We start from the raw sequence: 23,285 nt of genomic DNA, 5'->3' as shown, positions 1-23,285 counted from the left end.
GGGCTGGAGAAGTAACCAATCTCAAATTCATAGATATAGCTGTGGATGCATCCACCTTTAGTGACTAGCTTCTGTAGCTTTTTCAATCATGTAGAGTACACAGGGCATTTTAGTTGATTTCTGTTGCAATGTTATGAACCCACCCTTGTGAATTGACACTTACAGCATGGTCCAGTTCCTTGCTGTACTTGCACAAACACTGTAATGGTATAAACTCTGTGGGGATATCCATACAATCTGTGCCCTGAGTATAAAGTGTTGTTTTGATATGGACGACTGCCTCTCTATCAGCCACCAATGTACTGCACTAGCATGTTTTCATCTTATAGTAATGGAATTTGCAATGGAGTAGTATCCAGGGCAGAAAAAAGTATCAGGTACATGCTAGAATAAATTACTTTTGGGAGATTGTTATAGTCAAGTTGATATCGTAAGGAAAAAGTGCTGTGAAAAAGTTGCAGTTTCTGACAAACATTAACCATACTGCTGGTTTCTTTGGTTAACAGATTTGAATGTCCATATGTGGAGTTTGTCCTTTTTTTACCATACAAACGTGATAAATACTGTGTGTACAAGTGTTAGTAAGAAAGTGTCTGTCTGTCTCTCTCTCTACAGCAGTGGAATGGTAAAGACACAGCCCTCATGGTGACGCGGGTGGTGAACCACCGGCGTTTCTCTGCCACCGTCAGCGTCGGGGACACGTCTCAGAGAAGCACCAGCCGCTATCGCTGTGTCATCCGCTCCGATGGTGGCTCCGGGGTCTCCAACTACGCAGAGCTAATCGTCAAAGGTACGGCTAACGTACTAACAGGTTACCTGCTAAAAGCTAGCAGGTAAAGGCTAACGGCTAGGCTACCGGCTAGGCTACCCTAATACCAGGCTATTACCAGTCACTCAGAACTCCGCTGGGTTCCTCCACAGTCATCTGAGCAGCAAACCCCTCATTATTTCAGCCACCATCAGCAGTGTGCATTCCATTCCACTATTTCCCCCCTCTCCCATTTACTAATGCATACTAACTTCGCCTTGAACAAAAACAAAGAGAACATTTTGGTTAAGGGAGTGGAAAACAAGGGTTGCTTCACAAATAGCGTAGACTGCTGGGTAGTTGTTGGGTATTGTTTCTTCTGAGAAAGAGAAAAATAATTGACAGTGCACTGTAAATAATCTGAAATAGCCTATATATTTGTTCTATCACTTCTCCCCTCAGAAAAGGAGGACTTCTTGGTATATGGCTCAGAAAAACATGCTTCCCCCTCCTCTCGCTCTTTTCCTCCCTCCCTCCTCCCATCCTGTCCAGATTCAGCCAGCCATTGTTCCTACCCCGGGTGGTTTGCCTAGCCAAACAAACCTTTAATACTGATATTTAACCCCTAATCTGGCACTTTGATTCCCGCTCAGTGCCTATATGTGTGGGGAACGGGGGCAAGCTGGCCCTGCTTAGCAGAAGCTGGCACTAAATCACTCCTGTGATGCACCTGGAAACCAGAGGAGACTCCCTAACCTTGAGTTGTTTGTGCACCTGGTTTCTTGGCTCAGGCCTGTGGGCCTATAGCCAGGGGCCTTTGTAGTGCATCAGGCCTGGATCGGTGCACCTCAGCTGGACTGGAGGCTATTAAAATCCAGGCCGTGTGGCTACTGTGTTCACTGGTCTCATCCTTGGTGTTTGATTAGAATCCTTGGCGTTTGAGTAGCATCCTTGGTGTTTGAGAGTTGATTAGCTCAGAGTTTCCCGAACTTGGTCCTGGGTTAAAAGCTCTGTGGAATGGCATGAACAATGTATTACTCAGCCTCATCATACATACAGTACATTGACTAATTTACTTTTGGAACAATGCATGCAGTGCAACCTAGGAAGAAACCTAGAGAGGAACCAGGCTCTGACGGGTGGCCAGTCTTCTTCTGGCTGTGCCGGGAGGAGATTCTAATAATACTTGGCCATTAAGGCCAGATTGTTCTTCAAGATGTGCAAAAGTTCATAGATGACCAGCAGGGTCAAATAATAATATTGTTAAGTGTTTCTATTGGTACAGCAAATGGAAATGGTTAATTGACATAGATGTTTCCGTTCAGTAATTGTGTTGCCTGCCATCTTAAAGTACACTACCGGTCAACATTTTTTGAACACTTACTCATTCAAGGGTTTTTCTTTATTTTTACTATTTTCTACATTATTGAATAATATTGAAGACATCAAAACTATGAAAAAACACATATGGAATCATGTAGTAAGCAAAAAAGTGTTAAACAAATCAATATATATTTTAGATTCTTCAAAGTAGCCACCCTTTGCCTTGTTGACAACTTTGCACACTCCTGGCAACCAGCTTCATGAGAAATGCCACATATGCTGAGCACTTGCTTGCTGCTTATCCTTCACTCTGCTGTCAAACTCATCCCATACCATCTCAATTGGGTTGAGGTCAGGTGATGGTGGAGGCCAGGTCATCTGATGCAGCACTCCATCACTCTCCTCCTTGGTCAAATAGCCCTTACACAACTTGGAGGTGTGTTGGGTCATTGTCCTGTTGAAAAACAAATGATAGTCCCACTAAGCAGAAACCAGATGGGTTGGCGTATTGCTGCAGAATGCTATGGTAGCCATGCTGGTTAAGTGTGCCTTGAATTCTAAATAAATCACAGACAGTGTCACCAGCGAAGCACCCCCACACCATAACACCTCCTACTCCATGCTTTACGGTGGGAAATACACATGCAGAGATCATCCGTTCAACCACAACACATCTCACAAAGACACAGCGGTTGGAACCGAAAATGTCCTATTTGGACTCATCAGACCAAAGGACAAATTTCCACCGGTCTAATGTCCATTGCTCGTGTTTCTTGGCCCAAGCAAGTCTCTTCTTTTTATTAGTAGTGGTTTCTTTGCAGCAATTCAACCATGAAGGCCTGATTCACACAGTCTCCTCTGAACAGTTGATGTTGAGATTTATCTGATTTTATCTGATGCCTATGGTATTCCTGAAGGCAGTGCTATCAGTCCTATTTTGTTCAATGTTATGATTAATGATGTGTTTTCGAATGTAGGTAGGGGTATTGGGGCTTCCGTATGCTGATGATGGAAGAGGAGAAGGAATGTCTCTCATGTGACCATATCTATTCAACAACCTATAGTGGATGTTGAAAGATCAAATCAAAGTAACACAATAAAATTACATATCAATAACAAGGCTATATGCAGGGGGTACCGGTACCGAGTCAATGTACAGGTTAGTCAAGGTAGTTTGTACGTGTAAATTGGGGTAAAGTGACTATGCATATAGATAATTAACAGCAAGTAGCAGCAGTGTAAAAACAAAGGGGGGAGGGGTGGGGGGGTCAATGTAAATAGTCTGGGTGGCCATTTGATTAATTGTTCAGCAGTCTTATGGCTTGGGGGTTGAAGCTGTTAAGGAGCCTTTTGGACCTAGACTTGGCGCTCCGGTACCGCTTGCCGTGCGGTATCAGAGAGAACAGACTGGAGTCACCTGATTCAACTTATCAACTAATCATCAATCCCTCAATGAGTTGAATGAGGTGTGTTTGTCCAAAGCTACAAGGAAAATGTGTACTGTTTCGGGTACTCGAGGACCAGGGTCGGGAAACACTGGAATAGACCATAGAAATAGAATGCCATACTAGTTCTGGGGCAGCTGAAGTTGTCCAAAAGATGTTATGCTCCTTATTTTCATTTGCTAGGTAAAGTGTAGGCATACTGTCTTTATAAGCAAATCAATTTGATAGCCTATTTATAGGGGGCGGCAGGGTTGCATAGTGGTTAGAGCGTTGGACTAGTAACCGAAAGGTTGCAAGTTTGAATCCCTGAGCTGACAAGGTACAAATCTGTCATTCTACCCCTGAACAGGCAGTTAACCCACTGTTCCTAGGCTGTCATTGAAAAGAAGAATTTGTTCTTAACTGCCTTGCCTAGTTAAATAAAGATAAAATAAATAGCGGAAAATGTTTTTTTTTTGTATTGCAACACAAATATATGTTTGTGCAATGACCACATGTACAGTGTCTTTCAGAAAGTATTCACAACCCTTAACTTTAAATTGATTAAATTGGGGTTTTGTATCACTGGCCATAATGTCAAAGTGGAATTATGTTTTTAGAAATTAATTAAAATGAAAAGCTGAAATGTCTTGAGTCAATAAGTATTTAACCTCTTTGTAATGACAAGCCTAAATAAGTTCAGGAGTAACAATTTGCTGATCAAGTTACATAATAAGTTGCATGGACTCACTCTGGGTGCAATAATAGTGTTTAACATGATTTTTTGAATGACTACTTCATCTCTGTACCCCACATGAGCAGTGGATTTCAAACACAGATTCAATCTCAAGGACCAGGGAGGTTTTCCAATGCCTCACAAAGAAGGGCACCTATTGGTAGATGGGTAAAAATAAAAGCAGACATTAAATATCCCTTTGAGCGTGGTGAAGTTATGAATTACACTTTGGATGATGTATCAATACAGCCAGTCACTACAAAGATATAGGCATCCTTCCTAACTCAGTTGCCGTAGAGGAAGAAAACCACTCAGGGATTTCATCATGAAGGCCAATGGTGACTTTAAAACAGTGACAGAGTGTAATGACTGTGATAGGTGAAAACGGAGGATGGATTAACAACATTGTAGTTACCCCACAATACTAACCTAAATGACAGAGTAAAAAGAAGGAAGCCCGTACAGAGTAAAATTATTCAAGAACATGCATCCTATTTGCAAAGAAGGTACTAAAGTAAAACTGCAAAAAATGTGGCAAAGAAATGTACTTTATGTCCTGTATACAAATTGCTTTGTTTGGGGCAAATCCAACACATCACTAAGTACCACTCATCATATTTTCAAGCATGGTGGTGGCTGCATCATGTTATGTGTATGTTTGTCATCAGCAAGGACTAGGGAGTTTTTAAGGTTAAAAAGAAATGGAATAGAGCTAAGCACAGGCAAAATCCTATGGGAAAACCTGGTTCAGTCTGCTTTCCAACAGACACTGGGAGACAAATTCACCTTTCAGCAGGACAATAACCTAAAACACAAGGCCAAATATACACTGGAGATGCATACCAAGACAACATGGAATGTTCATGTGTGGCCTAGTTACAGTTTTGAGTTAAATTGGCTTGAACATCTATAGCGAGATTAGAAAATGGCTGTCTAGTAACAACCAACTTAAATAATGTGCAAGAATAATGTACAATCCAGGTGTGCAAAGCTCACAGAGACATACACAGAAAGACTCACAGCTGTACTTGCTGCCAAAGGTTATTCTAACATGCACTGCCCTAGTGGTGTGAATACCTATGTAAATGAGATTTCTTTATTTCGTGTTCAGTAAATTAGCAAAAGTCTCTAAAAACATGTTTTAACTTTGTCATTATTGTGTCTAGATGGGTGAAAATGTGAAAGTCTGTCACGGGTGTCGTAAGGAGAGGACCAAAACGCAGCGGGAATATGTACACTCATCTTCTTTATTACGGACAAAGAAGGAAAAACCCAAAACAAACACGTATACAAAACACAACGACGAATAACAGGCCGGTAAGGCACAAAGCTATACACAGCACAATCTCCCACAAACTAACAGGTGAAAACAGGCGACCTAAGTATGACTCTCAATCAGCAACAACGATGTACAGCTGTTCCTGATTGAGAGCCCCACCAGGCCAACACAGAAATAAACAACATAGAAACCCTAGAATACAAAACAAGAACATAAACCAAAAACCCCAGAACACATAAATCCAACACCCCTCTACATACACACACATCCTGAACCATATAAAACAAATACCCCCTGCCACGTCCTGACCAAACTACAATAACCAATAACCCCTTATACTGGTCAGGACGTGACAAAAGTCAAGGGGTATGAATACTTTCTGAAGGCACTGTAGCTACACCTGTAGGCATATTATTTTGGGATTTGTCCCCCAGGAAAGATCTAACAGCAGACATACGGAGAGATGAGGTGAAACAAAACTAGACAGTTATAGAATATTGTGTTGACAGCTAAGCTCGCATTCAACTCACAGTTGTTGACATTGTTTCAGTGGTAACATGTCTTTACATGAGCTGATAAAACTTAGTTGCAAGCTTCTTTCGTAGCACGGTGTTGTAGAACGAGTGTCTCATGAAACACATTCCAGACACTGGTACATCTTGCTATCTTGGCATAACTGTGATGTGAGAGAAATATCAGCTAGCTAGATAGGCTAGCCAGCTGCAGCTATTGCCAAGCTAAGCTAGCTAGCTGCTGTCAGGTTGGTTAAACACAAGGTCAACACAGGCTTTAGCCAACACCTATAAATGAATTAGCAAATCAAGTCCTCCACTTCAAAATGTCTCTCCATAGCAAAGCTAACACTATTCTGTACCAGTACCCCCTGTACTCTGTACCGGTACCCCCTGTATATAGCCTCGTTTCTGTTATTTTATTGTTTCTGTTTAATTGTCTTTTCTTTTTTCTATTTTCACCTTTTTTATATATATCATTTTTTATTTTCATACATCAGTTTATTTAGTAAATACTTTCTTAACACTTATTTTTCTTAAAACTGCATTGTTGGTTAAGGGCTTGTAAGTAAGCATTTCTCTGTAAGGTCTACCCTGTTTTATTCGGAACGTGACAAATGACGATTTGATTTGACTTATTCATGATAATGGTTACATGGAGAAAATCGGACCTCTCTGAAATAAAAATGGATGTTCAGAGAAATATATTTCACCTAAACCCCCATTAATGCACTTCTTTTTAGAAATGGTTCTTCATCCTGTAAGCATTAGCTGTCAACAAAATATTTTTTATAGTGCACAGGGCTGCGGGCCAAAAGGTTGTGGGTTCGCAGACCACCGTGGACAACAGTAGGGGTGGAAAAATGTCCTTTATACAAAAAGCATTGCATGAATCTATCATGGTGTTTGCAAGTCCGATAAAAAATGTGCCTTTTATAAACATTTCATGCAATTCTACGTAATTTTACATATATGCACAATATTTTTTAATACCACACAGATTACCAAAATGACAGGCTAAGAATGGACAGAGATAGGCCAAGGTGTTTATCTTATCATATTTCTCTATTGCCAAATCAGTGTGTCTTGTTTGCAAAGGAACTGTCCCTGTTAGCAAATAATGAAATCTGAGATGTCATTAGGAATCTGAGCATGGTACTTTCAGAGTAGCCCTACCGACACAGCTTTAACTGCTGGCTACTCTTCTTCCGTTGCTTCACCCAATGAGAGAATGTCACAATTATTTCCCCAAAAGCTGTCTGGCTTTAAAATGTTCTATTGTACAGAAAGTAAATAACTTAATCAACTGATAGTGACAGAATTATTTTACTTCCCAAGCAAAGTAAAAAAAAATCTCAGATATAGAAGGTTGTAGCTCAGCCTCTGAATGTCAAAGAAACGAAACAATATACACTGAACAAAAATATTAACGCAACATGCAACAATAGTTAATTTAAGGAAATCAGTCAAATGAAATAAATGCATTAGGCCCTAATCTAGGGATTTCACATGACTAGGAAAACAGATATGCATCTGTTGGTTACAGATACCTTTAAAAAAAGGTAGGGGCGTGGATAAAAAAAAACTGTCAGTATCTGGTGTGACCACCATTTGCCTCATGCAGCACGACACATCTCCTTCGCAAAGAGTTGATCAGGCTCTTGATTGAGACCTGTGGAATGTTATCCCACTCCTCTTCAACGGCTGTGGAAAGTTGATGGGTATTGGCAGGGACTGGAACACGCTGTTGTATATGTCGATCCAGAGCATCCCAAACAAGCTCAATGGGTGACATGTTTTGTGAGTATGCAGGCCACGGAAAAACTGGAACATTTTCAGCGCCCAGGAATTATGTACAGATCTTGCAACATGGGGCCGTGTATTATCATGCTAAAACATGAGGTGATGGTGGCAGATGAATGGCACAACAATGGGCCTCAGGATCTTGTCACTGTATCTCTGTGCATTCAAATTGTCATCGATAAAATGCAATGTTGTTTGTTTTCAATAGCTTATTCCTGCCCATACCATAACCAGATTGCCACCATAGGGCACTCTGTTCACCAAAATGCAGTCAGGTCAAAATCCTGGTGAGGACGAGAAGCACACAGATGAGCTTCCCTGAGACGGTTTCTGACAATTTATTCACTTCGGTTGTGCAAACCCACAGTTACATCAGCTGTTCGGGTAGCTGGTCTCAGACAATCCCGCATGTGAAGAAGCCAGATGTGGAGGTCCTGGGCTGGTGTGGATACACGTGGTCTGTGGTTGTGAGGCCGGTTGGACGTACTGCTAAATTCTCTAAAACAACATTGGAGGTGGCTTATGGAAGAGAAATTAACATTCAATTATCTGGCAACAGCTCTGGTGGATATTCCTGATGTCAGCATAACAATTTCACGCTCCCTCAATACTTGAGACATCTTTGGTATTGCATTGTGTGACAATACTGCACATTTTAGAATGGCATTTTATGGTGCTCAATACAAGCTGCACCTGTGTAACGATCACATTTTTTAATCAGCTTCTTGATATGCCACACCTGTCAAGTGGATGGATTATCTTGGCAACGGAGGAATTCTCACTAACAGGGATGTAAACAAATTCATGAAGAAAATGTGAGAAAATATTTTTGTGGGTATGGAAAATTTCGAGGATATTTTATTTCAGCTCATGAAACATGGGACCAACACTTTACATGTTGCGTTTATATTTTTGTTCGATGTACAGTACATTCGGAAAGTATTCACACCCCTTGACTTTTTCCACATTTTGTTACATAACAGCCTTATTCTAAAATGGATGAAATAGTTCTTTCACACCTCATCAATTTACACACAATAACCCATAATGACAAAGCAAAAACAGGTTTTAATTATTGTTTGCAAATTTATAAAAAATAAAATCCTGAAATATCACATTTACATAAGTATTCAGACCCTTTACTCAGTACTATGTTGAAGCACCTTTGACAATGATTACACCCTCAAATCTTTTTTGGTTTGACGCTACAAGCTTGCCACACCTGTATTTTGGGAGTTTCTCTGATTCTTCGCTGCAGATCCTCTCAAGCTCTGTCAGGTTGGATGGGGAGTGTCGCTGCACAGCTACTTTCAGGTCTCTCCAGAGATGTTAGATCGGGTTCAAGTCTGGGCTCTGGCTGGGCCACTCAAGGATATTCAGAGACTTGTCCTCAAGCCACTCCTGCGTTAGCTTGGCTGTGTGCTTAGGGTTGTTATCCTGTTGGAAGGTGAACCTTTGCCCCAGTCTGAGGTCCTGAGCACTCTGGAGAAGGTTTTCATCAAGAATCTCTCTGTACTTTGCATATTCATCTTTTCCTCGATCCTGACTAGTCTCCCAGTCCCTGCCGCTGAAAAACATCCCCACAGCATGATGCTGCCACCACCAGGTTTCCTCCAGATCTGACGCTTGGCATTCAGGCCAAAGAGTTCAATCTTGATTTCTTCAGACCAGAGAATTTTGTTTCTCATTGTCTGAGAGTCCTTTAGGTGCCTTTTGGCAAACTCCAAGCGGGCTGTCATGTGCCTTTTGCTGAGGAGTGGCTTCCATCTGGCCACTCTACCATAAAGGCCTGATTGGTGAAGTGCTGTAGAGATGGTTGTCCTTCTGGAAGAGCTCTGTCAGAGTGATCATCGGGTTCTTGGTCACCTCCCTGACCAAGGCCCTTCTCCCACGATTGCTCAGTTTGGCTGTGCGGCCAGCTCTAGGAAGAGTCTTGGTGGTTCCAAACGTCTTCCATGTAAGAATGATGGAGGCCACTGTGTTCTTGGGCACCTTCAATGCTGCAGACATTTGTTGGTGCCCTTCCCCAGATCTGTGCCTCGACACAATTCTGTCTGTGAGCTCTATGGACAATTCCTTCAACCTCATGGCTTGGTTTTTGCTCTGACATGCTGTGACGGCCCTGAATTTTTCTGAACGTCTCAGTGCTTCTCCTTCCAATAGGGCACTTTCCCTTTAATTCCCAATTAAATAGCCAGCATCAGCTGCGCAAAAGTGGAGTTGTGATGGAAACGTGAATGAGGATGTGTTCAACCCTCAGTTCTGAAGCGTCGCTCTTCCGTTTGTTGTGTTGCTTTAAAAGTGTGCATTGTGTAGCCTAATAGCAAGTTTACCCAGGACCGGATCCACTCTTTGCGTCTGTGGACTACACCTCTCCATTGTTCTTCATGGCCTTTCTCCGCTGGAGATCTGTCGGCAGATTGGCTTGTCTGACTGACCGACTGACTACAACCTTTTTGTACACGGTATTTCATTTGTTTTGGTGTGATGTATGTCGTGATGATTTATGTAGTTAGTTGTAGTTGAGGACTTATTAAGATGTGATACGCTTTATAGTTGTGTGGTAAAATATTTGTTATTTTGATTGTATGATTGACTCTGGGTTTACGCTACACTGGTATGAACGGACAAACATTGCGTGACTAAGGTCACTTGAGTTCCCTGAACTTGTTTACCGGGCTGGACTCTTTTTTTTAGGCCCAAGGGACAGGACATTTCTGGAGGAACCAGAGCTCTTTAAAGCTCATTATTTGTTATATTGTTGTGTGTGTGTGTGATCCTTTATGTTGTTAATACAACCCACGCAAAAGAATACAGTTGTTTTTGAAGTTCTTTCCAATGTTTTAAGGGTTTATGAAAAGTGTATTTCCATCCTGACTTTTACATGAGTCCTTTGTATTGGGGTAGACTTGACGGACCAGATGGGACTCATTCCCTCCCAAACCAAAAGGAGAAACCAATATTTTCTCTGGTAGGCACAACCTACCTGGCACCCCTATAAACGATAACCTCAAGTCAAAACCGTTACAATGAACAGTCAACTGTGGGACCTTAAATACCCAGGTGTGTGCCTTTCCAAATCATGTCCAATCAATTGAATTTACCACAGGTGGACTCCAATCAAGTTGTAGAAACATCCCAAGGATGATCAATGGAAACAGGATGTACCTGAGCTAGGGTCTTAATTATGTAAATAAGGTGTTTCTCTATTTTATTTGCAAAAATGTCTATAAACCTGTTTTCGATTTGTCTTTATGAAGTATTGTGTGTAGATTCATTAGGGAAAAATACAATTTAATCCATTTTAGAAAAAGGCTGTAACGTAACAAAATGTGGAAAAAGTCAAGGGGTCTGAATACCTCCAGAGTGCACTGTATATCCCCAAATACATTTGCGTCACATCTTTCCCGGTTATTTTACAGCTTGTTTCTAGCATAAACCTTTGCAGACCAAAGCACTGTTATAGATAATTTTATGTAATCAGATCAATTTTATTTTCTTCTAAATCTTAAGCTATTTTAAAAGGTAGGCCAATGGCTTTTATCAGGAATCAAGGTAATACCCAGATTCAGACACGTCGAATTGACAATGATTTAATATTCTAACAGGGGTAGGCAAGGGTCAGTAAACCAGAGGTGGGGCAATGGTACCGGACGGCCGGCAGGCTAAGGGTAGGCAGAGGTCAACAATCCAAAGGTGGGGCAAAGGTACAGGTCGGCAGGCAGGCTCAGGGTCAGGCAGCGTGATCAGGCAGGCGGGCTCAGAGTCAGTACAGGCAAGGGTCAAAAGCAGGAGAGAAAAAAAAGAGAGTGGAAAAAGAGAGACTGGGAAAACCAGGAGCTGAGAACAAAAACGCTGGTTGACTTGACAAACAAGACGAACTGGCAACAGACAAACAGAGAACACGGGTATAAATACACAGGGGATAATGGGGAAGATGGCGACACCTGGAGGGGGGTGGGGACAATCACAAGGACAGGTGAAACAGATCAGGCTTTGACAGTTTTAACTTAGCCTACCTCCATGCCAATGATGGGATGTTACTTAAAGTGTGCATGGTGGGAGGAGGAATTGACTGACAAATCTATGGATATACAGTGCCTTGAGAAAGCATTCATACCCCTTGACTTATTCCACATTGGTTACTTGCATAGTAGCAATCTCAAAACAGCAAGTGTCCAGATCAAATTGTTTATCAATATTATATCATTATTAGATGACGCTTACCTGACACATTTGTTTAAATTGATGTGTCATGTAAAGGAAACGCTATAACCACCCCCTAGCCACATCTAGCTAAGTGGATCGGTCACTATTGTCTAAACATGTACATATGTGCACATGTACACGTGCTTCTACACCTGGGGTTTTAGGCTGGGTTTCCTCTCCTGTGAAGTAGTGACGTGCGACATATGCCTAGTTTCCTGAAACAAGCCATATTTTGTTGTGTTACAGCCTGAATTGAAAATGGATTAAATATATATATTTTTTTGTCATCCATCTACACACAATACACAAAATTTTGCACATGTATTGAAAATGGAAGACATATCTAATTTACATAAGAATTGACACCCCTGAGTCAATACATGTTAGAATCACCTTTGGCAGCGATTAGAGCTGGGTAAGAGGTTTGCACACCTGGATTGTACAATAGTTGAACATCATTCTTTAAAAGATTGTTCAAGTTGTGTCAAGTTGGTTGTTGATCATTGCTAGACAGCCATTTTCAAATCTTGCCATAGATTTCAATGTGTTCTTGGTAAGCAAATCTAGTGTATATTCTGCCTTGTGTTTTAGGTTATTGTCCTGCTGAAAGGGGAAATGTGTGCTTGAGATTACAAGCCCATATCTGCATTGCTCACTGAGGTAGAAATGAATGTTCATGACCAAAAGTACTCTGGAAAGACGATGTAGTAAAGCACAAAATCAGCAGCTGGAATATGGAATACTTTACTGTATCTCTGACTCATTTTGGTATCTCACAGATCAATGGTAAAGCACTGCTTTGATTGGATTTTTGATCGCCCAAATAAGATCTGAGTTGTTTTATTCATATCGAAGTCTGATTTAATTAAACCTCTATCTGAAGGGATTGAGATCAAATGCGTTCAGACCCCCTATGGGCGCAATGTAAACCCATCAGACTGAATTAGCTTTAGGGGCTTGGAAAGGTCAGCCAAGGGGGAAATACTGGATGTATGGGAGCCATATGAGATCAGCCAAGGATAGGATTTAGGTTTGGTGGAAGATGCATCTGATGACTGGTAGCAAATCAAGTTCCTCCATGTTACAGTATACAGTAGCTTATCTGTTATTGACTTTGACCTGTTCTGTATGTTCATTAATCTTACATCTAGACGTTCCGCTAGCGGAACACCACTCCATTATCCAATGATAAGGCGTGGCCCGAAATACAAACTCCTCGAAAATCCGAAAACTTCCATTTTTCAAACATATGACTATTTTACACCATTTTAAAGACAAGACTCTCCTTTATCTAACCACACTGTCCGATTTCAAAAAGGCTTTACAACGACAGCAAAACATTAGATTATGTCAGCAGAGTACCCAGCCAGAAATAATCAGACACCCATTTTTCAAGCTAGCATATAATGTCACAAAAAACAAAACCACAGCTAAATGCAGCACTAACCTTTGATGATCTTCATCAGATGACACTCCTAGGACATTATGTTATACAATACATGCATGTTTTGTTCAATCAAGTACATATTTATATCAAAAAACAGCTTTTTACATTAGCATGTGACGTTCAGAACTAGCATTCCCACCGAACACTTCCGGTGAATTTACTAAATTACTCACGATAAACGTTCGCAAAAAACATAACAATTATTTTAAGAATTATAGATACAGAACTTCTTTATGCAATCGCGGTGTCCGATTTTAAAATTGCTTTTCGGTGAAAGCACATTTTGCAATATTCTGAGTAGATAGCTCGCCATCACGGGCTAGCTAATTTCACACCCACCAAGTTTGGTACTCACCAAACTCAGATTTACTATAAGAAAAATTGGATTACCTTTGCTGTTCTTCGTCAGAATGCACTCCCAGGACTTCTACTTCAACAAAAATTGTTGGTTTGGTTCCAAATAATCCATAGTTATATCCAAATAGCGGCGTTTTGTTCGTGCGTTCAAGACACTATCCGAAGGGTGACGAAGGGTCACGCACAGACGCGTATCGTGACAAAAAATGCAAAATATTCCATTACCGTACTTCGAAGCATGTCAAACGCTGTTTAAAATCAATTTTTATGCAATTTTTTTCTCGTAAAAAAGCGATAATATTCCGACCGGGAGACGTCCTTTCCGTTCAAAGACTCAATCTAAAATGGACTCTTCACGTGCACACGCGCACCCGTCTCATTGTTCTCAGATCGACCACTTACCAAATGCGCTACTGTTTTTCAGCCATGGACATTAGAGTCATTTTCAACGTTCTGGCGCCTTCTGAGAGTATATAGGAGCCATAGTAATTGTCACATTACATTAGAGATCCTTTGTTTTGGATAGAGATGACAAAGAAGGCCAAGAAATGGTCAGACAGGGTACTTCCTGTACAGAATCTTCTCAGGTTTTGGCCTGCCATTTGAGTTCTTTTATACTCACAGACACCATTCAAACAGTATTAGAAACTTTGGAGTGTTTTCTATCCAAAGCTACTAATTATATGCATATTCTAGTTACTGGGCAGGAGTAATAACCAGATTAAATCGGGTACGTTTTTTATCCGGCCGTGAAAATACTGCCCCTTATCCATAACAAGTTAACACAGTACGTAATTTTGTTTATCTGTTGGCCCCAGCCTCATTCAGGCCCTATGTGTAGCTAACTGACCCTCTCTGCCCATTCATCGCCATTTACCCGTTGTTGTTGTCTCACCCTTTGTTGTCTTAGCTCTCTCAATCAACACCTGTGATTGCTTTATGCCTCTCTCTAATGTCAATATATATATATATATATATATACTGCTCCAAAAAATAAAGGAAACACTAAAATAACACATCCTAGATCTGAATGAATGAAATAATCTTATTAAATACTTTTTTCTTTACATAGTTGAATGTGCTGACAACAAAATCACACAAAAATAATCAATGGAAATCCAATTTATCAACCTATAGAGGTCTGGATTTGGAGTCACACTCAAAATTAAAGTGGAAAACCACACTACAGGCTGATCCAACTTTGATGTAATGTCCTTAAAACAAGACAAAATGAGGCTCAGTAGTGTGTGTGGCCTCCACGTGCCTGTATGACCTCCCTACAATGCCTGGGCATGCTCCTGATGAGGTGGCGGATGGTCTCCTGAGGGATCTCCTCCCAGACCTGGACTAAAGCATCCGCCAACTCCTGGACAGTCTGTGGTGCAATGTGGCGTTGGTGGATGGAGTGAGACATGATGTCCCAGATGTGCTCAATTGGATTCAGGTCTGGGGAACGGGCGGGCCAGTCCATAGCATCAATGCCTTCCTCTTGCAGGAACTGCTGACACACTCCAGCCACATGAGGTCTAGCATTGTCTTGCATTAGGAGGAACCCAGGGCCAACCGCACCAGCATATGGTCTCACAAGGGGTCTGAGGATCTCATCTCGGTACCTAATGGCAGTCAGGCTACCTCTGGCGAGCACATGGAGGGCTGTGCGGCCCACCAAAGAAATGCCACCCCACACCATGACTGACCCACCGCCAAACCGGTCATGCTGGAGGATGTTGCAGGCAGCAGAACGTTCTCCACGGTGTCTCCAGACTGTCACATCTGTCACATGTGCTCAGTGTGAACCTGCTTTCATCTGTGAAGAGCACAGGGCGCCAGTGGCGAATTTGCCAATCTTGGTGTTCTCTGGCAAATGCCAAACGTCCTGCACGGTGTTGGGCTGTAAACACAACCCCCACCTGTGGACGTCGGGCACTCATACCACCCTCATGGAGTCTGTTTCTGACCGTTTGAGCAGACACATGCACATTTGTGGCCTGCAGGAGGTCATTTTGCAGGGCTCTGGCAGTGCTCCTCCTTGCACAAAGGCGCAGGTAGCGGTCCTGCTGCTGGGTTGTTGCCCTCCTACTGCCTCCTCCACGTCTCCTGATGTACTGGCCTGTCTCCTGGTAGCGCCTCCATGCTCTGGACACTACGCTGACAGACACAGCAAACCTTCTTGCCACAGCTCGCATTGATGTGCCATCCTGGATGAGCTGCACTACCTGAGCCACTTGTGTGGGTTGTAGACTCCGTCTCATGCTACCACTAGAGTGAAAGCACCGCCAGCATTCAAAAGTGACCAAAACATCAGCCAGGAAGCATAGGAACTGAGAAGTGGTCTATGGTCCTCACCTGCAGAACCACTCCTTTAGTGGGGGGTGTCTTGCTAATTGCCTATAATTTCCACCTGTTGTCTATTCCATTTGCACAACAGCATGTGAAATGTATTGTCAATCAGTGTTGCTTCCTAAGTGGACAGTTTGATTTCACAGAATTGTGATTGACTTGGAGATACATTGTGTTGTTTAAGTGTTCCCTTTATTTTTTTGAGCACTATATATATATATTTATATATTTATTTGTTTTACCTTTATTTAACTAGGCAAGTCAGTTAAGAACAAATTCTTATTTTCAATGACGGCCTAGGAACAGTGGGTTAACTGCCTTGTTCAGGGCAGAACAACAGATTTCACCTTGTCAGATCAGGGATTCGATCTTGCAACCTTTCGGTTACTAGTCCAACGCTCTAACCACTAGTCTACCTGCCGCCCCAAATATGCCTGGTTGATCTTTAATATGTCTTTTATACAGTTGTTTAGGGCAGTTCTTATTGTTTTATTTTACTGCGGAGCCCCTAGTCCTGCTCAACATGCCTTGTCCCATCCCCCACACATGCAGAGACCGCACCTAGCTTAACCCCTGTGCGGCCTCATCCAGCGAAAAATCCTATCGCTATTAGCATAACAAAATGTAATAATTTTTTTTTTTCAATTTTTTTTTCAAATTATATCGTTTTATAGATACACCTCTCCTGAATCGAACCACATTGTCCGATTTCAAAAAGGCTTTACAGCAAAAGCAAAACATTAGATTATGTTAGAGGAGTATATCGTAAAAGTAGCCACATAGCCATTTTCCGACCAACCACATGCATCACAAATAACCAAAAAACAGCTAAATGCAGCACTAACCTTTTACAAACTTCATCAGATGACACACCTAGGACATCATGTTACACAATGCATGCATTCTTTTGTTCGATAAAGTTCATATTTATATATAAAAACAGCATTTTACATCGGCACATAACGTTGACTAACTATTTTCCCTCAAATGCATCCGGTGAAACAGTGCTACAATTTACTAAATTACTATTCAAAAACATTTTCAAAATGTCATATTGTCATTCTAAGATTTATAGATGTATATCTCTTGAAAGCACCTGTAATACCAGATTTAAAAATAACTTTACTGGGTAATCACACTTTGCGATAAAAGGGGATGCGATACTCAGAAAATGACCTAGTAAATATATGTCTGCGCCATCTTGGAACAATCGCATATCACATCTAGTCTTGTATACCTTTGTCAATAATCCCTTACCTTTGGTTGTCTTCATCAGAAAGCACTTCCAGGAATCCCAGGTCCACAACAAATGTATTTTCGTTCGAAAAAATTACTCCTTTATGTTCCAAGAGCTTGTTCTTGTTAGCGCGTCTGAAGGCTGATCCAAATGCACCGTCGGCCACGGGACAGCTATTTCGAGAAAATTCATTTTTTTTCCATTTAGGTTCGTTCAAACATGTCAAACGTTGTATAACATACATTTTCAGGGTCTTTTTGAACAAGAGAGCCAATAAGATTCGAGAGGGACGATTGCATTGTGTTTCAAAATGTTTCGAAAGGGGAGGGAAGCCAGGGCCGCCGGCGTCATAATGCTGATGGCCTTCATGTGACCAATTTCAACAGCGTCTCATTCATTCAGTTTTAACAGTAGGAGACTCAAACCACGTTGTAAAGACTGGGGACATCTAGTGGAAGCAATAGGAAGTGCTCAATGAACCATTGCTCACTGTGTGAATTACAGGCAAAGATGTGAAGTTGAGTCCACAATTCAGAATTCCACATCCTGTTACGATCGGTCTCGGGGTTTTGACTGCCATATGAGTTCTGTTATACTCACAGACACCATTCAAACAGTTTTAGAAACTTTAGGGTGTTTTCTATCCACAAGTATTAATTATATGCATATCCTAGCTTCTGAGTTTGAGTAGGAGGCCGTTTAAAATGGGCACAAAATTATTTCAAAAATCGCTGTAGCACCCCCTATCCTAGGGGAACGCCAAGAGGTTAACTGGCGCCTTTAGTACACTTCGCCAACCCTGATGTCCTAGCCGTGTCTGAATCCTGGCTTAGGAAGGCCACCAAAAATTGTGAGATTTCCATCCCCAACTTCAACATTTTCCATCAAGACAGAACTGCTAAAGGGGCGGAATTGCAATCTACTGTAGAGATTGACAGAACTCTGCAGGCTTACTATACAGGTCTATGCCCAAACAGTTCGAGCTTCTACTTTTAAAGATCCATCTCTCCAGAAATAAGTACCTCACTGTTTCCGCTTGTTATAGACCTCAGCTCCCAGCTGTGCCCTGGACACCAAATGTGAATTATTGCCCCCCATCTATCTTCAGAGCTCGTACTGTTAGGTGACCTAAACTGGGATATGCTTAACATCCCGGCCGTCCTACGATCTAAGCTATATGCCCTCAGTCTCACACAAATTATCAAGGAACCTACCAGATACAACCCCAAATCCATAAACACGGGCACCCTCATAGATATCATCCTAACCAACATGCCCTCCAAATACACCTCTGCTGTTTTCAACCAGGATCTCAGCGATCACTGCCTCATTGCCTGCATCAGTTATGGGTCTGTGGTCAAACGACCACCCCTCATCACTGTCAAACGCTCCCTAAAACACTTCTGCGAGCCAACCTTTCTAATCGACCTGGCCCAGGTATCCTGGAAGGATATTGACCTCATCCCGTCAGTAGAGGATGCCTGGTTGTTCTTTAAAAGTGCTTTCCTCACCATCTTAAATAAGCATGCCCCATTCAAAAAATTTAGAACTAAGAACAGATATAGCCCTTGGTTCACTCCAGACTTGACTACCCTTGACCAGCACAACAGCCACCCTGTGGCATACTGCACTAGCATCGAATAGTCCCCACGATATGCAACTTTTCAGGGAAGTCAGGAACCAATACACACAGTCAGTTAGGAAAGCAAAGGCTAGCTTTTTCAAACAGAAGTTTGCATCCTGCAGCACTAATTCCAAAAGGTTTTGGGACACTGTAAAGTCCATGGAGAATAAGAGTTCCTCCTCCCAGCTGCCCACTGCACTGAGACTAGGAAACACTGTCACCACTGATAAATGTACAATAATCGAGAATTTCAATAAGCATTTCTCTACGGCTGGCCATGCTTTTCACCTGGCTACCCCAACCCCGGCCAACAGCTCAGCAACCCTTGCAGTAACTGGCCCAAGCCCCCCCCCCCCCCCCCACTTCTCCTTCATCCAAATCCAGACAGCTTATGTTCTGAAAGAGCTGCAAAATCTGGATCCCTACAAATTAGCTGGGCTAGACAATCTGGACCCTCTCTTCCTAAAATAATAAAAGACAGTACTCTGCAGCCTTCTTCATCGACCTGGACAAGGCTTTCGACTCTGTCAATCACCATATTCTTATCGGCAGACTCAACAGATTGCTTTCTCTAATGACTACCTCACCTGGTTCACTAACTACTTCTCAGATAGACTTCAGTGTGTCAAATCGGAGGGCCTGTTGTCCGGACCTCCGGACCTGTTGTCTTTTACTCTCTATGGGGGTTCAATTCTCGGGCCGACTCTTTTCTCTGTATATATCAATAATTCTTTGATCCACCTCTACGCAGACGATACCATTCTGTATACATCTGGCCCTTCTTTGGACACTGATAACAAACCTCCAAACAAGCTTCAACGCCATACAACACTCCTTCCGTTGCCTCCAACTGCTCTTAAATGCTAGTAAAACGAAATGCATGCTCTTCAACCGATCGCCGCCTGCATCTGCCCGCCCGACAAGCATCACTACTCTGGACGGTTCTGACTTAGAATATGTGGACAACTACAGTTTAGCCAGAATCCTAGGTATTTGTAAACTCTCCCTCCAGACTCACATTAAGCATCTCCAATCTAAAGTTAAATCTATTATCGGCTTCCTAATTCGCAGCAAAGCCTCCTTCACTCATGCTGCCAAATGTACCCTCGTAAAACTGACTATCCTCCCGATCCTTGACTTCGGCGATGTCATTTACAAAATAGCCTCCAACACTCTACTCAGCAAATTGGAGGCAGTCTATCACAGTGCCATCCGTTTTGTCACCAAAGCCCCATATAATACCCACCACTGCGACCTGTATGCTCTTGTTGGCTGGTCCTCGCTACATATTCGTCACCAAACCCACTGGCTCCAGGTCATCTATAAGTCTTTGCTAGGTAAAGCTCTGCCTTATCTCAGCTCACTGGTCACCATAGCAACACCCACCCGTAGCACGGGCTCCAGCAGGTATATCTCACTAGTCATCCCCAAAGCCAACACCTCCTTTGGCCGCCTTTCCTTCCAGTTCTCTGCTGCCAATGACTGGAACGAATTGCAAAAATCATTGAAGTTGGAGACTTATGTCTCCCTCACTAACTTTAAGCATCAGCTGTCAGAGCAGCTTACCGATTGCTGCAGCTGTACACAGCCCATCTGTAAATAGCCCATCCAACCAACTACCTACCTCATCCCCATATTTGTTTTTGTTTTTGTGCTCTTTTGCACACCAGTATTTCTACTTGCACATCCTCATCTGCACATCTATCACTCCTGTGTAAATTGCTAAATTGTAATTACTTCGCCTCTATTGGCCTATTTATTGCCTTACCTCCTTACTTCATTTGCACACACTGTATACATATTTTTCTATTGTTATTGACTGTACGTTTGTTTATCCCATGTGTAACTCTGTGTTGTTTTTGTCGCACTGCTTTGCTTTATCTTGGCCAGGTCCCAGTTGTAAATGAGAGCTTGTTCTCAACTGGCCTACCTGGTTAAATAAAGGTATACATTTTAAAAAAAAAAGTGGGAATATTGAATTCACTCAGAAGTCTTTTTGACTATGTCATCTGTAAAATGATAAAGGTAGATGGTGAAAGTCAAACTGGGCTCAGTGTTTGGGGTGGTGTTGGCTGTTTTTGATTGGATGTTGAGCTGAGAACAGGAGCCATCGGCACCATCTGTCTCTCCCCAGCATGCACTCCTCCTGGGCCCTTTTGTGCGTTTGTGTGAGTGTGTGTGTGTGCTTGCACGCGTGCATGTGTTTGGGTGCGTGCCAGGGAGTGGGTGTTTCTGTGCTGTCTGTGCTGGCAGCTCAGGTGTTCAATGAAACTGGCATCAGTCAAGGGAATTCTAGGGTGCCAACGCAACGCTGATGTACAACAAGAGAGACCTGCGCGTGTCCAAAAAGCGATGTAGGAGGGGCTGCCACGCAATATGCCGCATCGCTTAATGTGCTAAGTGGAACATGGATTAATTAATATATTGTGCAGCAAGTTGAGACGACAGGAAATCTGGACCTGTTATGATATTGCAAAGCTTTATTAGTCAGCTGTATTAGTTTACGTGTCCTGATTTTAATGATAACATGACAATCATGACACTGTGCTATGAGTCATAGGGTAGGGGCAGTTTGCAGTTTAAGGTAAACTGTTCATACTGTATGTTATTCTGAATTTCTGAGGTGATGAGAATCATTTTACAGCATAGATACATTGATTATGCAGAGTTATAGTGAAAATATTAGAGCCTACATTTTATATATATATATATATATATATATATATATATATATATATATATATATACAGTTGAAGTCGGAAGGTTACATACACTTTAGCCAAATGCATTTAAATTCAGTTTTTCACAATTCCTGACATTTAATCCTAGTAAAAAATCCCTGTTTTAGGTCAGTTAGGATCACCACTTTATTTTAAGAATGTGAAATGTCAGAATAATAGCAGAGAGAATGATTTATTTCAGCTTTTGTTTCTTTCATTGCATTCCCAGTGGGTCAGAAGTTTACATACACTCAGTTAGTATTTGGTAGCATTGCCTTTAAATTGTTTAACTTGGGTCAAACGTTTCGGGTAGCCGTCCACAAGCTTCCTACAAATTCTGTGAATTTCGGCCCATTCCTCCTGACAGAGCTGGTATAACTGAGTCAGGTTTGTAGGCCTCCTTGATCGCACACACTTTTTCAGTTCGGCCCACAAATTTTCTTTACGATTGAGGTCAGGTCTTTTTGATGGCCACTCCAATATCTTGACTTTGTTGTCTTTAAGCCAGTTTGCCACAACTTTGGAAGTATGCTTGGGGTATGCTTGGGGTCATTGTCCATTTGGAAGACACATTTGCAACCAAGCATTAACTTCCTGACTGAAGTCTTGAGATGTTGCTTCAATATATCCACAGAATGGTCCTTCCTCATGATGCCATCTATTTTGTGAAGTGCACCAGTCCCTCCTGCAGCAAAGCACCCCCACAACATGATGCTGCCACCCCCGTGCTTCATGGTTGGTATGGTGTTGTTCGGCTTGCAGGCCTCCCCCTTTTTCCTCCAAAAAGAACTATGGTCATTATGGCCAAACAGTTATATTTTTGTTTCATCAGACCAGAGGACATTTCTCCAAAAAGTATGATCTTTGTCCCCATGTGCAGTTGCAAACCGTAGTCTGGCAGGACTGGTATAGGTCACAAAATAGATGTCATCATGAGGGAGGACAATTATGTGGATATATTGAAGCAACATCTCAAGACATCAGTCGGGAAGTTAAAGCTTGGTCGCAAATGGGTCTTGCAAATGGACAATGACCCCAAGCATACTTCCAAAGTTGTGGCAAATTGGCTTAAAGACAACAAAGTCAAGGTAGTGTAGTGGCCATCACAAAGCCCTGACCTCAATCCAATAGAAAATTTGTGGGCAGAACTGAAAAAGCGTGTGCGAGCAAGAAGGCCTACAAACCTGACCCATTTACACCAGCTCTGTCAGGAGGAATTAAATGTCAGGAATTGGGAAAAACAGAATTTAAATGTATTTAGCTAAAGTTTATGTAAACTTCCGACTCCAACTGTATGTATATATACTGTATATGTGTGGAAAAGCATTGAAGACCTGTTTATTGACTAATAGGTCGAACTAAAGCTAAGCCCTAGTGGAACTATGACTGAGCGACGAAACAGGGGCCTTTTGGGCAGGTGCCCTAACCTGCAACATTATGTTCAACAGTGCAATCTCAATTCCCCATCAACATGTCATTGGCTGGATCTACGTATCACTTAAGGCTGAGGAAAAGCAGTGAATTAC

General features: G+C 42.0%; 1 protein-coding gene across 9 annotated transcripts in view; it reads left to right on the top strand.

Annotated features, from left to right (window-relative positions):
• The window catches only part of LOC115151117 (receptor-type tyrosine-protein phosphatase T), a 587,678-nt gene that overhangs the window by 183,849 nt on the left and 380,544 nt on the right, over nt 1-23,285 (top strand). For all 9 annotated transcript variants that reach the window (XM_029695125.1, XM_029695122.1, XM_029695121.1 and 6 more), the window contains exon 6: nt 616-790. In XM_029695125.1, the coding sequence (XP_029550985.1) occupies nt 616-790 (175 nt within the window). The remainder of the gene's footprint in view (nt 1-615; nt 791-23,285) is intronic.

Source organism: Salmo trutta, chromosome 16 (genome assembly GCF_901001165.1).
Source record: "Salmo trutta chromosome 16, fSalTru1.1, whole genome shotgun sequence".
Classification (NCBI taxonomy): Eukaryota; Metazoa; Chordata; class Actinopteri; order Salmoniformes; family Salmonidae; genus Salmo; species Salmo trutta.
Note: the sequence above shows the minus strand (reverse complement) of the source record. Positions and strands in the feature narration are given on the sequence as shown.